This window comes from Puntigrus tetrazona, chromosome 3 (assembly GCF_018831695.1).
Source record: "Puntigrus tetrazona isolate hp1 chromosome 3, ASM1883169v1, whole genome shotgun sequence".
In the NCBI taxonomy this organism is placed as follows: Eukaryota; Metazoa; Chordata; class Actinopteri; order Cypriniformes; family Cyprinidae; genus Puntigrus; species Puntigrus tetrazona.
The window spans coordinates 28,675,440-28,691,730 of NC_056701.1; the positions used below are offsets into that span (position 1 = coordinate 28,675,440).

At 41.3% G+C, this 16,291-nt stretch overlaps 1 protein-coding gene across 3 annotated transcripts in view; it reads right to left on the reverse strand.

The window, feature by feature from the left end:
* The window catches only part of cyth3b (cytohesin 3b), a 30,154-nt gene extending 16,770 nt beyond the window's left edge, over positions 1–13,384 (reverse strand). Inside the window, exon 1 of one of the 3 annotated variants that reach the window (XM_043232959.1) lies at positions 13,366–13,384. Coding sequence is in view for 2 of the 3 variants with exons in the window: in XM_043232944.1 (XP_043088879.1) it covers positions 2,765–2,813 (49 nt within the window). In the remaining variant the exon portion in view is untranslated. Of the gene's footprint in view, positions 1–2,764; positions 2,916–12,815; positions 13,101–13,365 lie in introns of those variants that run through there. The other 2 variants (XM_043232953.1, XM_043232944.1) reach the window with 2 other exon arrangements.
* Positions 13,385–16,291: the final 2,907 nt, after the last annotated feature.

Consider the following 16,291-nt stretch of genomic DNA (forward strand, 5'->3'; position numbering starts at 1 on the left):
GTATTGTATTGTATCTTTTTCACACGAAGACCACGCAAAACACAACTTTTATGAATAGATTGCTTCTCAAAAAGTTCTATTTAAGTGACACTAAGAGATACAGTTTAATAACACGTGTATGTTCCCTTTTTAAAGGTGTAAAGAACTTGAGAACTTTATAAAAACCCTAGTACAGAAGCAATTATTGAAGCCACCTGTTTCTGATTTTACCTGCGTCCAATATCATATACCCTTTAGAGGTGTTACATACCAACCTACTTGTGATTGTTCAAAGGTATGTTGCGTATTGTCATTTTTATGTCCCTGCCATTCACAAATGTAGTAAAGTGTCCTTTGGATTTCACTACAGAATCATGGTGGAAGTAGTAGGTGATCAGTAACCATACACTACAAGCCAATCATACTGCAATTTTAGTAAAATCTTGGCATTTAAGCAATTCAAATCCACCAAGAACTCCATAGATGGTCTATGGGTGTGCCGCCAGGACTGCGAGTAAGAAATAACAACAGCCATGAACCTTAAACTTGAATACCGTGCATCTGGTAAAATGTCTTCATTGTGTATGTCAGTGATGACTTCCGTTTATTTCTGTAATTAGCAGCAGACAGACAATGCCTCCCTTTCAAATGCTTTCACGGGGAATTGGACACTATAAATAAACCACAATAAACAAGTAAACACGTCTTTCGGATGGAGTTCGTGGCTAATCTACTCAACAAAACTTCACCCAATTCCGCTCACATGCATACAATATACATAATATTGAACAGAGATATCCACTACATTTGCAAATAAATGAAAGCACAGATAAACCCAACCAGTTTAAGAAACATCGAAAATGAATAGCGGTGTACAATGCATTAGAGGCAATATACAAATATATACCATTTCAGCCTGGAAACCTGAATGGAAAAATGAATGAATATAAGACAAACGGAATATCGGTTAAATCCAAAGAACGTAATTTGGACAAAAACAGGAAACGTGTTCACCATCAGGCTCCACAGATTCTGAGTGAAGATGGCTGAGATTCATTCGGCAGCTAGAGGAAGTAGGTCACTTCAGTATTTCTGCTGGAGCAGATTGTAGCGCTCGCCTGCTCTCTGCCAGCTTCCCGTATCCATTGCTTGGGAAGAGAAATCCCATCTGCATCACTCCACTAAGCTGCTTTGAATTTCATCTCCCATTTTCACTTCACATTCAGTTGTCAATTGCTAAAACCCTTTCTAGGCCAAAAAAAACATGAAAAGATACCGAACATTGCTTCAAAGCTTTCTGATGGCCTGGGACGTCTGTAGTGGGGTGACTGCGGCTACGGCTAGGGTTCACGGAAACAATGAATATTTTCCATAAAGACAAAAATGATGATACTAACCACGTCCCGGCTGCGCACAATGCTTTCTGGGTTTTCTTTGACAGCGTGCATAAAGCGGCATTTATTGAATGATCCCCCACAGGCGAACCTACGTCTACAGCACAGAAAATTCCCATGCTGGAATAAAAGAGGCAAATGTCTTTAATTGTTGGCCTATTGGACTCGGTGACAAACCCCCGCTGTGTGTTAGCGAGCGCACACACAGGAAGCACGGCGTAATTTGATATCACTGTCGCTCTAATGCATTAAACATGACCTATAACCCAACAAGGGGAAAAGGAAACTTGCTTGCCAAAAAATGTGTGTCAACTGTGCAAATTTAAGTACCACTGCAGTCTAAGCACTATACAGAGAGTGCATCATTTCAACCTGCGCTTATCAGCGGTGTTGATTCATCTCAACTAAAGTCCTATCCCTGATCATCATCGATTGGGGTTTTGCTGGCAGACGTTCTAGCAACCAAATAAACCGAAATCAATTCAATACGCTGGTATGGTTGGGCGTACAGTCACCAAATTTGGAATTTATCAATATGGATGTAAGCGGTGGTTGCGATCAAGTATCAAATCAAAAATCGAATCAGGTCTCAGCTCGTGTGAGTTATCTGACCTTGCGTGCAAGCATTTAACTCTCCTGGAGAATTGTAACAGGATTTCGTGGGTTATTTTCCTGATCGTCAACTGAATTAGTCAGTCGTTAGAATTTTAATGTCGTTTTTTTCAGTGCTTTAGCATAAATGTGAGTTGGCTCCTACATACACAGCATTACCAGTGTATGGATAAAGGACAAGAAAGATCTACATATAAATAAACCTTATTCCCATCATCCATTTCATTCCCTGCCTCTCATGAACAATCCCTCCGAAAGGGATCAAAAGGTGAACCAATACACCAGTGAACAGATTAATCTACCCCCTCGGATCCAGACTCAGATATTAGCCGTCTTGTGACTGCTAAGGCTGCTTAAATCTCACGTAATGCTGTGCTTTCCTCAAATTCGAGACAAAAACACTTTCTACAGCTACCCAACTCAGTTCCACCCAACATTAGAGGATCAACCCAGCAACGGGTTACTTAGAGTTGCTTCTGCTGAGATACGAAAAAGGCAATGTTCAGATGACAAGCTCTACATCCTTTGTGGAGACTGGGGACATCTAATGAAGAAAAGTCTTGGATAGACATCCTGATATTGTCCAGGACTGCCTTGGGACAATAGAGAGGATGTCTCTGCCTGTCTGGGGCCCAGATTAGAAGACTTGCAGCACGCAACACAAACGCAGAGCCTTATCGTGCTGTAACCCACTTACACCCACCAAAAACATAGCTCTGTGTCACCGTAGGTACACGGGAAAACGTATTCCATCTTAAATCTCACCGTGCAGTACGTACCGTCACTCTCTGACCATGTCTGTTCTTCTTTATGTAGCACAGCAGTCATTCCTCAAAGCGGACCACATTGGAAACTGTCAGAAGAATGATTTCCCAAGGGGAAACTGAAGCACTCAGACACAGGCACGATGTGTCGGATAGACTACATTTATTCCACACACGCTGCACTCAAAACACAGTATAGACATAGTTTGCATACTTATACAGACCAGCTGTTCTGGTAAAACCGGTTCGACCACCTCTGCTCTGAAAAGACTTCAATCTCTAGTGCATTCAATCACCGTGATTGTTTCGCTTGATGGTAAAACTCACCATATATTCACCAAGATCAGGTTTCATCAGATAGTATAAGTTGAGTTCGTTAAAATGTTGCATGAGGACAGTACATGGTTATTAAGTTTAATCTGCATTGTATTTCGTTTTCCTAGCAATTTCCTTACAACCGTCTACTGTACAACAGCCAAGCAACCACCTAGGCACAGCAACATGCTAACAACATTCGGCAAACCCTATAGCAACTGTAATAATAGCAAATCAATACACTCTGGCAACCTCCCACAACACCCCGGCAGGTATATAAAAAAATATTTCAAAAAAAAGCACGGTCAGGTTTTGCAGGGGGAAGCCAAACTCCGAAATTGTTATTATACTGTTTGCAGTCACTGTTATTGTTCATTGTGATACGACCTCGTTACTTTCTTTACTCACACTGACATTGTTCGCTGATGTCATTAATATAACTTGACATACTGGGACTGTTTACACTCAAACGGGAGTGGCACCTGAATCAGAACTGGTTTCAATGATGAGTCACAAGCTTTATTTATAGCCTCACAGCAAAAGCAGGACTGCACTTTGAATTCACTACCAACAAACAAGCAAACTAACTCTGAAATGTATTAAAAAATTCACTTTGTTAAGTATGTCTAAACACAAACAATGGGCTCTATAAAAGAGAATTGGTCCTTAAAGTAAAGTGTTTGTCTGATTTACTTAATCCTGTTATTTGTGATCTACACAACAAAATTGCGTTTCTCTTCTAAACTTTATTTCTTTGCTTCCAGTTAATGCCTGATGATTGAAAATGATTCGGGCACGACGACATAACATGAGCCACAGCGTCGAAATATTATTAAGTTAGTACGCTTTTGAGCAAGATCGGAAAAGGGGGATCACATTTTGAACAATTTGATTGTTATCGCTCAAAAAGCAAAGCAAAGAACGGCGTTTTTGCTTTAGGACAGGTACATGAGAAGCTAAATGCTAACGTCGATTTAGCATTTAGCTTGTGTTAGCGTCTTGATCGTTCAAAAGCATAATGTCACTCGCTCGTGGGCCATTCCCTCATGGGGCCAGAACGAGCAATGATCCGTTTACAAGCCCAGAAGCCTTAACCACTAAATCTGCTGAATCTGATGAAAAGATCTGGAGTTTTGCTCATTCTGGTGATGATACTCCAACCTCCGTTACTGCCATATGTGAAGTCTGCACAGGTCATTAGTCTGGGAAAGCCATCTGACACAAAGAAAACATGTTATCGTGACTCTTTTTTGTTGTTGTTCAGAACAAATCGTTTCAGCATAAATTTCAGCAAAGAGGCTCTAGATCGAGAAATTTTATGTTAGTTTGACATGTTGTTATTTCTTACATTTTAATACACAGCATAGTCATAAAGGGCGTTATAACATACAGTTGTGTTCATAAGTTTACATACGCATTGCAGAATATGCTAAATGTTAATAACTGAAACAAAATAAATATTTTTTTATTTAGCACTATCCTGAATAATCTATTTCATGCAACAGCTGTTTATATATATATATATACTCAACAAGACAAAATAATAACTGAATTTATAAAAAAAAAAATTCACCCACTCCACACGTAACTCAATAAAAACCTCGCACACCCTCACAATGCCTTATTCATCGCCTGCATTTCACGCTGACATCTTGAGCCCATTTGGAAAATGATTTTAAAAAGAAAGCGTTCCTTTCCTTTAGCAGATGAGAAAATATCCCGATGCCCCCTATTTTTAGTTCATCCTGTGTCATGCTCCCGTTCACAAATTAGATTAGTATTTTTGGCAGAGGCTCTGTGCCGTTTCTCGTATAATTAGTGGTTTGCCTGCATCTGATTTCTCACGCTGGTTTAGTCCTCGCTTGCAGCATCTGGGTTAATAACGCGAGCGAAGTTTAAGCTAAGAACGGCTACATAAAACATCGGCGGAGCTTCCGTATCTGCATCCTGCCGTGGTTTGCATGAGGATGATAAATAAGCGAGTGCGCCATTAGATTAAAAGACTCTTTACTGAGAAACTGCCGGAAGTGAGACGGACCGGCTGACAGCTTTTCACTCAAGTAGGCGTTTATAAGAAATACAAATTATGTCATTAAATCCAAGGGTCTTCCCTCCGATGCATACCGCACGTAAAGACTTTCCTGACTGGAAAATTTAAACCATATAATGGCCCAAGAATGAACGCATGAACAGAAATCGGGCGTAGGTGTATATGTAGTCGGTAATGCAATCTTATATTGAATTTGACCACTTTCGATTACTTTTAGATAGCTTTTGACTAATCAGAACAATCGTGTACCACGTTGATGTAAACCTAAGAGAGGGAAAATACATTCCACTTGTTGTTGATGCAGTGTGAAGTGCATTAAACAATGCATTGCATCACCTTGATCCAAATGGTTTGAGCTGCAAGGGGTTTGTGAGTTTAATAATTAAAGGGATCGTTTATCCCAAAACTTTCAATCTTCTCCTTGATTACCGATCCTTACGTCACTCCAAAAGACACAGAAAGGTAATATACGCATCCATAAAATAGTCCATAGGACATCAGTGGTTCAACTATTCTCAGATTGTAATCTGTTAAATGCAGTCGCTTTGAATGATGATCAAATTTCCGAGCGACACCATTAAATCCAGATTATAGTCAGGATTTCATCTCTTGTCTCCTTCTATGGAACGAATCCAATCAAGTATAGAATCTCCTTGTCTATCAAAACAAATATACGTTGCAAGGGTTTCATGGGGCGTCGAGGTGAGACCGTGAGACCTTCTTTCTGAACACCCCGAGGCCTGCAATGACTCAGACAGGAAATGAGTTTAGAGTTTGATTCCAGCCGTCTGATAGAGAGCCGTGAATGAGACAAACTGGGCCACCGGACACCTAACAGGCCTGTTTATATTGGCCCCGTCTGTCCAGACACCACATCTGGATGCGAGGAAGGGGGTGTACTCTGTTGTACGAGAGGGGAATGCAAAGACAAAATCACTCTGTCACGTTATTATGGTTGAAACGTGGGCGACGGGGGCTGAGCATCCGGTCCTGGCAGCTCTTTATTGTGCCATAAGACATTCTTCAGGCGCTCTGACACTAGTGTTTTATTCATTCCCTGTGAACTAAATTCCTTTAGCCTGAATTTCCTTGGGACTTTGGGGTTTAATTATAAACTATAGAAGAGGCTGTTGTTAATTTAGGTCCAGCTGTGGAGATGTACAGGATGTACAGATGTTTAGTAGAGGGTACACTAATGTGAACTTTGCGTGTTATTTTAAGCAAGAACGTTCACAAACCTAGAACTAATTTCCAAGAAATGTGAATCTACCTGAAAGAGGTTTGCGAAATAAGGGGAAATTTATTAAGAAATCAAGGAGTCTTAGTTTGTAATTCCACAATATGTCAACAACAGATTAACTAAGCGGACCGCATAAAGTTACATACAGGAATATGATCTTGAATTTCTCAAATGATACGAGAGAGGGATTTTACGACACTTTCGTTGCGTAGCTCTGGAATAAACAGCACAGCGAACCATTCAAATCAAACCTAGTAATTAGTGATTTCCACCCACAGCAGACTTTTGTCAGCAATGAAGTGATGAATAAGGGGTCAGTGGTGAAGTGTTGCTGCTGACATAACACAGGTGAAGCCCCCGATTCCGGCTACGCACTGACTCAAGCTTACTCACACTAGAGCAGCTGTCAGAAACACGAGCCGTGACCCATTTAACCAGCTACACTTTACAAATGATCTTAAACCTGTGTTTGCCACGCGTCCACTGGGAATCCCACAGAGATGCTAGTTTTGGCTTGTTGAACTCATTTACTCCAGATCTGAACCAGACGCATTCTAGCACCGGGTCATTTGTCTGTCCAGACCGAATGGGAAATTGCTGTAAGATGGGCCAATATGCACAGCCAATCAGATCATATCTGATGTGGAGACACCTACTTTCATTGCTGTAATAGGAAAAAGCACCATTAAAGGCAAACGCCACGTTTTGTTTCCATATTTCACAACTCCCTCATCTTAGATGAGTTGATACATCTGTCCCGTCTCAGTGCGTGCACTTAGCCGCTCTAGCGTTAGCACTTAGCTTATACCATTCATTACTTCGGTACCGAACAGGCATGAATTTAAAAGCCACTAAACGCTTTCAAGTTTTCCCTATTTATAGATGGTCACGTAAGTAAGTACGGTGACACAAAATAAAACGTGGTGATTTTTTGCGCAGAGGTTGAGGATGATATTGCTAACATAGTGGCGCTAGATACGTATCAATATGTTTTGAGGGAAAAACATTGTGAAATATGGAAAAAACAATGGTGTTTTCCTTTAAAGTAGTCCAGCCATATGCTATATTCCAACACCCAAGTTACGAAAACCTGTAACAATAGTTGGTTTACAACAATTAATGTGGGTTTTCGTAGATTGAGGGTCTGTTGCAAGCGGGGACAGACCTCCGGTGACCTGTTAACTCAAGAATAGCTGCAAATGAATAGCTTCAGTCAATGTGTTGAATTCATTCTGTGTCGATTTGTGAAAGACAATCCATTCACTGATCCGCTTCTTCAGTTCAGTTCACTGGAGGGGAAGATTATCAGTGGCATCTTACAGTATATTTGCGTCTACTGTATGGCTTCAGAGGGCTCCGGATATAGTGCACCACTAACACAGGCTAGTTTTATGATCATTTCTTCTTTGTCATTTCTCTGTAATTTTAGGTTAGGTTCAGTAGTTTTTTTCCCCCTAGTTACTGTAAAAGTACAATAAATACACACGGTATGTTGGACGTAACTGCAAAAACTGGGCTATGACCACTACCTATAACCTATTTTTTTTAGGTTAGATTAGTGCTATAAATTAGATCGCCTAACCAGTTTTTATCAAACACATAACTGCATGTGCACGCATGCATACATCTGGCTTCAAATGGTTGAAAGGTTCCTGATAAAGGAATGTTCGTTTTGCATACATTTCTTTTGCATATATATATATAGGCCAAACGTGACTGACCACACAAACACACACACACACACACACACACACAAACACATATCTCTGCGGAGCTGCGTGTCAAACAGTATGAATTTTGAATGATGCAGCCTCTTAAATGTGCATCGCCAACAGAAATCCCCCATACACCCAGGGAAAGCAGCACATGGACGTATGCTTATTTGCACGGGAAATGTTCAACACAAGAAGGATTTTGGTTTTTAATGAGCTATTGGCAAACTATAATCATTAACCAGAATCGTTTGCCTACAGACAAACAGCATGTAACACAAAGTAACCTGTAGACTTTCTTTTTATGAAGCTGCAAGACCATTTTTGGTGCTAGGGTTAGAAGTATATAAAGCCTATATTTCGTTCATCTGCTGGGCACAAAAGAAGATGTTTTTAAGAATGCTGGTAACCAAACATTTTATAGTAGCCTTCCATAATACTAAGGAAGTCTGTGACTACCGTCAACTGTTTGGTCACCAACATTCTTCAGAATATCTTTTTTTTGTGTCCAACAGCTAACATTTTTGGGTGAACTTTCGCTTGAATCTTACAAATGAATAATGGTGAAGCTTGCTTAGGTCAGAACTGCTAAACACTGACAAAATGATGGTTGTGCAGTGCATGACAATCTACAGATAAAACTGTAACTCTCAAAAAGATTCGCATGGAACATTTTGTTCCTCCAGCAAATCTCTGTTCAGTAACCTCTTTCTGAGGACAAACGCTGGAGAGCTGAAGCCCACGCTAGAGGAAAGAGAGAACGAAACCTGTTGTCCAAGACCACTGAATGCACCTTTTCCTGATCCCTCATCATCTTAAACAATTCGAGATCCCTTACGTAATCTATTTCCCTTCACCTCTACTCCTGCGTGCTATTCCAGCATCAGTGAAAAATACCGTTCTTCAAAAGAGTGGCTCTCCTTCGCTGGAATGCATTTTGCCACATGCTCCAACACTCCAGAGACTCGTCTGCAGTCTGGTTTCCTTTATGAGGGGGTGAAAGAGTCTTCAGTTTTCCTCTCGCCAACCTAAATTCCTGAAACTGCCGTATTGTTTGTGCAAATGTGTTTCTAATTTTTGCATTCTTAAATTTTAACCCCGTACCATAAGTTAAGTCAATCAGATGAAATTTTTTTTTTCAATCTTTGGACCATTTAAAGAACAGAAAGATCCCAGCTAATTTGGCAAGACGTTTAAATTTTTCTTAAAATGTTAAATTGATATTTTGGACGGTACGCAAATCATTTCCATGTGCATTCTTGCCTGCTGCATTTGCTAACATTATATGCTGATGAGAAAGCTGAGGACGCAAGTTAGCTTCGTTCCAAAAACCAGCGAGCTGCCAGAATGAATTCTGAGATACTTTGTGTTGGCCAGATTGTTTAGGCAGCATTGTATGTATCCTTCACAAAGCCTGTGCCACAATGCTTTGTGACCAGGTCAGAAGAAATAATCATGTAAGATTCAAGAGCCAAGAGTTCTAAAATATGCGTATGCAGAATAAGGCATTAATATGTGCTTTACGATAAATAACCAGCCAAAATGCTAGTAATATTAATGATAGTTAATATTGAGAATTGTGACCATTTTGGTTGTTCCCAACACGTTGCTCCCATTTCGCGATGTATTTTACAATGTGGTTTACGATTTTTTTATTTTGCCGTTTTTGTGGTCTCGAATTTTTGAAATACGTGGAATACGCGGGCTTTCAAAAACGGATTTGTGACGGCGGACAACCAGCCAGATCTCGCAGCAATTCGTACATATTTTATGAGGTGGCTAATCCATACAAATTCATGCGACTGGACGATTTTGTGCGATTTGTCTAAACCCGATTGGCGGACGTGTTTGGGGGGGGCGGGCTTAGGTGTAAGCCATTCATACAAATTCATACCGATTTGAAAATCCATTTGATTTAGCAAAAATATTCTACGTTTTTAAGAACGAGGTCGTATGAATTCGTACAAAATGGCCACCTCGTAAAACATGTACGAATTGCAGTTGGGTAGAAGTCTGCACCCTACGAAATCACACCAGAGAAGAACAGTCAAACACATCTGTCCCGTGCATGTTTACTTTGAAAAACAGAGTATTAGAATCGAAAAATGCATTCCGTGTGAACGGCTGCCTATTTAGACAACAGACAGTTCGTCATAGAACTTTTCTGTCAGCCTCAAATAATGTTTTTAACTTTGCTGGCATTGCACGCGCGTACTGCCAGACTTTGTTATGATTTATCACATGGATTAATCACAAATTCGACAGAGATGAGTTCAAAACAGTCCCTGTTCGGAGCCATGGATGTGAATCACTCCTGGGTGAGACTGATGTTATTTCATAGTATTGCCCTGCTGGTGGTTTCCCCATCTGACGTCATGCGGCTTAATGAAACATACATCATTCTTACGGAAACAGCCCAATGCCCTGCAGCACAAAGACTCACTGTACTCCAATCCAGCCGTAGTTCCAGTCAGCAGAACATGACCGTGTCACTTCAATCGTCAAATCTTGACATTAGCTGGCAAAAGCACAGCACTTTGACGCAAGGCTCAGATCTCTGCGGCATGAAGACGACGTCAGCGACATCCAGGTCAAAAATAGCCACGGTTCGGGGATCTCGCTCGACAGGTAAGACGTGAATGCGTATGAAGTCGGGGTCGCCGGATGCAAAATATGTCGTTTGAACTGAAATGTGTTTTTGCTGTGTGTGTTCGCGACCACCCTATAATGATAAAAATCCACTTGATACATCTAATGGCCTTTCTCGTACCCGCAGATTGCCCTTTCTTAATAGTGCGCTAGTTAGCGGGTTTCACAGTGAATGCGGCTAAAGAGCAGGGATCGTTTGCATTTAGAGGAATATGCAACAAAACAGGTTGCCCTGAAAAGAGCTGATCTTGAAAAGGTAAAAAAGGGGCGTGGTTTAACACTGCCATGAAACAACGTAAGTTATAGACTTAGTACCCTGAAGAATCACATCAAAATGTGGAAAATGGGCGTCAGACGACCCCTTAAAAGTGGATTTAAAAACTGCATTTTTATATATATATATATATATGCATTATTATAGCGGTCGTATAGATAGTTAATGTTGTAAATCAGTGCTACAACAAGTGACAAAAAGGTCAAAATCCTGCATTCGGTTACTTATGAGACCTTGTTTTGTTGGAGTCTTACTTTCGGCCATCGTAACTCAGTGCGCATGCGACAAGAAGCTTTCTCTCAGTGCGGTCGGATCCACCGGTGGGCCCGGAGCGGGATCTCCCACAGCGGGCCACAGCATCGATTACTGTCGCCCAGCGGGGAACCCGGCATGGAACAGAGCGGCTTTCCCTGAGTCTGATCCAGTCTGCCCGCTGGACCAGCCTTCTCTGACAGAACCACCAAACCGCTGTCAAAACACACCAGCGGTCTGACTGTTAGCTAGTCCTCAGCGCGAACCCACGGCATTGTGGAGGAGGATTACGTTGAGCGTATGCTTTGAATATGCTAATTAGCTGTTGTTTTCTTCCCAGTGAGAAGACCATCTTTTGAAATATTACTACGCACGCACTCATAACAACGGATTAGCTTCGTCGCGGGAAACCGTGCAAAGAACTAAACGCTCCAAAAGCTCAAAATCACACAGCTTGTTGAGGAAGGGTCTTTTTTTTAGGGTCTTAGCAAGCGGTGAGAAGGCCAGGAGAGATCCTAGAAAACCTAAATATTAGAGAGTAGGCTTTTATGTTGGTTCGGTCAATAAGAAACCACCCAGAACACATCTACCCATACGACAATGTGACAACGTGTTATTATTTGGCTTAATAACCGTGTGAAAAGTTCATCAAATCAAGCTCAGGTCAGCTACAGGTATAGCTCTAGTGAAGACAGCAGCGTCGTTATTCAGCTCAAGTCAAGTCAAGTACAATATCGATTCATTTCAGTGTCGACGAGGCCAAAATTCACTCATTATGAAACGAATGCGATGCAGCTATAAAGCAGCTCTACGGAAGACAAGTCTGTTCTCAGCCGGTTCTCAAGATAATGTGATTTCTTTCCAAAAAATGTTCAAACGCAGTTAAAATGTTGCATTTTGTCAACAGATGTATCGGTTATCGCGTCGCTCGACCGGTTAAAAACGAAAAAGTGCAGGATATGTGTCCTGCTCGAAAAAGCGGGAGCTCTGGGAATATTCTGTTGACTGAATGAAATCAATAGAGATATCAGCTCACAGTCTCTCTTCACGAACACCGGCAAACTGGCATGTAGGTCATCCCATGCAGTCCGATCTTTGCACCTAAAGCCGTTGAAGTTTCTCATTTGACTGGGAAAAGAAAGCAGTGCTTGACATGCTCTGTGTCAAACCTGCAGTTCACTTCTGAGAATGAAACATGGATTATGGAGTCCTGGAGCTTTGGAGCGGGGCGCTACTCTCCAGACGTACTGCGTTACAGATTATTATATGAAGAAGTTATGACTGTCTTAATATCTGAAAGACTTTTTTAGGCCTTAAAACAAAAACAAGCATAAAAACTGTGCCTGCAGGTGTCACCTTACGGACCTAGTAAGAGTGTTTTTGTTATTACACCGAATAAATCACGTTCATGTTTTTTTCAAATGTTTATATGGCTAAATAAATGGCATGAATAATGAATGCAATGCTCTTCGATCTTAATGATATGGCACATCTGCGTCTAATGCCGTGTTAACCCATAAAACGGTCACACATGTCCACGTTTTTCTTCTGCATTATAAACCCGGTGGTCTTACCTTGATTATCTTCGTCCATATCTGCAGATGAATGCAAAATAATGAAATGATGTGATGAGAAAACGCGCTCCAGGCACAGATGCACGCTTAATATTGAGGGTTTTAAACGCTGTGTGTAGAAACGGCTCCTGTTTATTAAACGGCATACACTGATATTCTGTCTCAATCCTCGTTTAAATCCGATGGAGCCTTTTTCTGAACGGATGTGGGGATACAGCCCTTCTCGGTTTATTCACTGGCGCGGATCAATAACATCCAGCGGAATAAGCGCTCCAGACACACGGGCATCTGTGTTTCGCAGCGACCGTCGCGCGTCATCACACTCGCCCCGCCCCTTACACGAGAACGCACCAATCCTACTAAGACGAAGGCTTTACGTATGAATATTAACTAGCTAATGCTGACGTTGCTTGGTAACCGACTTGAAGCCGGTTTTTGATATTCATTGCCTCACAAAAGCATAATTGTTTCGCTTATAATATTGACACGGCTGTAACGCGTGGGCGCGGACGTAAAGCAGAAAAGAAGTCAAATTAAAAAAAATATTTACCTTCACAATTCCACGTCCTGCAAACGCCTTCCTTTCAGCCAATCAGGACAGACGTCGCGTGGCGTAAATAATATTCAGAAGCCAAGCCTTCGCTTTAGTAGGACGTGTTCGTCTCTTCATTCATTGTATTGTAGCTCGGATACTGAGTGAAAACAGAAATGGAGCGTTTTAATTCACTATAAATGTTGCATAGGCCACTTATAATAATTATGTATATATTCTCAAATAAGCTGGGCAAATAACTATACCCAAAGCTTTCTACAGGCCTAACCATAGGCCATACCACAGTATTTATTACAGTTAATCAGTTCGCTATAATTAATACTACAATACGCTATAACATTCATTAACAAAGCGTCGGAAAGGCTATGACACATACAGTAACATACGCTGTACTAAAATGGTTGAGTGAGAAAACAGGGTGAATCGAATCGAATGGGAAAACGTTCCTCATTACAGCCGAGAGGAGCATGATATCGTCTTAGTATGAGGGGGAAAAGTCAGACGAGACTTGTATACCTCACATAACGGGCGGTGAAAAGTGTCTAAAGGGGCTGATGGCGTTGGACGTTCACAACGCTGCGCTTGTATGTTTCACCGACACATGGATTCAATTACGGCACGCCGGCCTCTCAGACGAAACGGGCTGCCCTCTTTATACACATTACCAAACCCCTCAAGAATGAAGTTGGCCGTTTATTTCTCGGTCTCGTGGAATTTTCTTCTTTAATATTCACAAATCAACAAGTAGACATGATGAGAAGGAGAAGAAGAAGGAGAGCTCCTACACAGACCGCATTTTAATCTTCGGCAATTGATGGACCGATATTTATTTTCCTGAAACGACTCAAGACTCACTTCAAAGTCCGTCCAGATGTTACGTTTTTAACATAATCATCACTGCCAGTTTCCTAAAAAAACGAAGACTCTTCCAGTCTCAGGAGTGTTCGAAAATGCGTGTCGGTGGACAGAGCGGGGAGTTATAATGAACTCGACTTGAGGGAGCCTCAGGTTTTGGGGGAGTGTTTCCTGTTCGGGGAACAGATGTCTAACGCAGTCCAGGAAACACTCTGTTTTCCCAGTTTGACTTGGGTGGGACGCTCTTTCAGCCGGAGTCGAGCGAATATATCAAAGCTGCGGACTGAAAATAGGTCACACGCGTAATCTTCAAATATGGTCAAAAACGCTCTTCCCGAACAGCTCTGTTTCTCTCATTGGTTTTTGATGCACGACTGATCGCGGCATGCTAATTGCATTAGCTGCTCGATGCGTGTTTTTATCGTCCTGTCTGGCTTCTCAGCTGGAAGTCACATGTCATATTTCGGCTGGAATAATCTGCACGTCTGTTCACGCCGAAAGACATGTTTTGATCACATTTACATTTGCGCGTAAGCATGCATCAGGCGCGTGGCGGGCTGGATGTTTCCCAGCGTGCTCTGCAGCAGAGGCGGCGGCCCCCGGGGCGGCGCGCGTCTGGCGGAATTGGGCTTCAGTCGGGGGAGACCACGGGCGCGCTGACCGAGTTCACGTGGCCTGATTGAGCAGTCAGACAAACACGTTTTCATCTGCTCCGGTGTCTTCGGTTGGGTCACCCCTCACCCCCAACGGCGCTAAATCTCTGCGCAACCCATGAACGATGCCTCAAATCATGTGGCTTGTTAACAACCAGATTTCATTTGGTGCAACCTATAAGCTACATTATAAGGGATTAAGAAACTTGCATCAGTCAAATGAGGAACACCCTAACAACCTCACAGCATTACACACTAACATCACGGCTAGGTTTTCATTGCCAAACTATAACGGTTCTGTCGTTTTTTTTTTTATCCGATGACGGATATAACATTATTGGGGCTGATTTTAAAGATGCAACTTTAATATATTATATATATATGTTTATTCATGTGCCTCAAAGTGCCGTCTGAAATTGCATTTTTATGAAACTGCATCTAAAAATGGGCATTTTTATCAGTCTCCTATGGCTAGATTCAGAAATGTTGCTATAATGCCAATATATCGGTCCTTTTCTAGGCAATTGAATGTTAAAACAGCTCTTATAAAGGCTTTCACATCTGAACTCTTCATATATATATATATATATATATATATATATATATATATATATATATATATATATATATATATATACATGTATACAGAAGAGCAGGCCAGGGGAAGAGTGCGCATCCTGTGGGTTTATAGTTCCTGAAGGTTGGGGAAAGGGGCACGAGGGGGTCAGAGAAATGGGACATCCTGTGTGGATAATACCGCTGGTCACATTCCTTTCACTGCAGACTAAACTTGAGTGCATTTTCATAAAGTGCCCGTGTGACTGTGTGGGATTTTGCATGATTTTTTTGTTCTTTCATTTCATTAATCTGTCTCACGTCACTGCTGTCTGCCATTTACCGTAAAATAAATATGTAAATGTGTCTCTGCGCAGCAGTAATGTGAAAAACCGTCACGAATTTGCTCCCCTCAATAATCAGAGAAAACACTGATCACAGTAAGACGTTCGCATGCCTTTACTGTGATTGAAATCGGCACGCACGCACATTTTGCTGTCATTATTATGAGCTCGAATTTAATCTATTATGTAAAGTTTAATCACAGTAGTGCCTGAATCTAATTATAACGGCTTTATCAGGGTGCACGCGTTGAAGCTGCAACTTATTACAGTGTATTTTATAAAGAAATGTGAAAATAACATCTACTTGGATGACTAAAATATATTCTCTTAAGACCAGAATATGAGCTTTTTTCATGCGTTTACATTGTTTAGAGCATTAAAAATAATATTAAAAATATTATATTTCATTCATACATTATGCTACGACCTCACTGGGATGCAATTTCCTTAAAAAATAAAAAAAAATGATTATGGCAAAATGATTAGATAAACCTTAAAGTGGCGACGAGCGGGTTT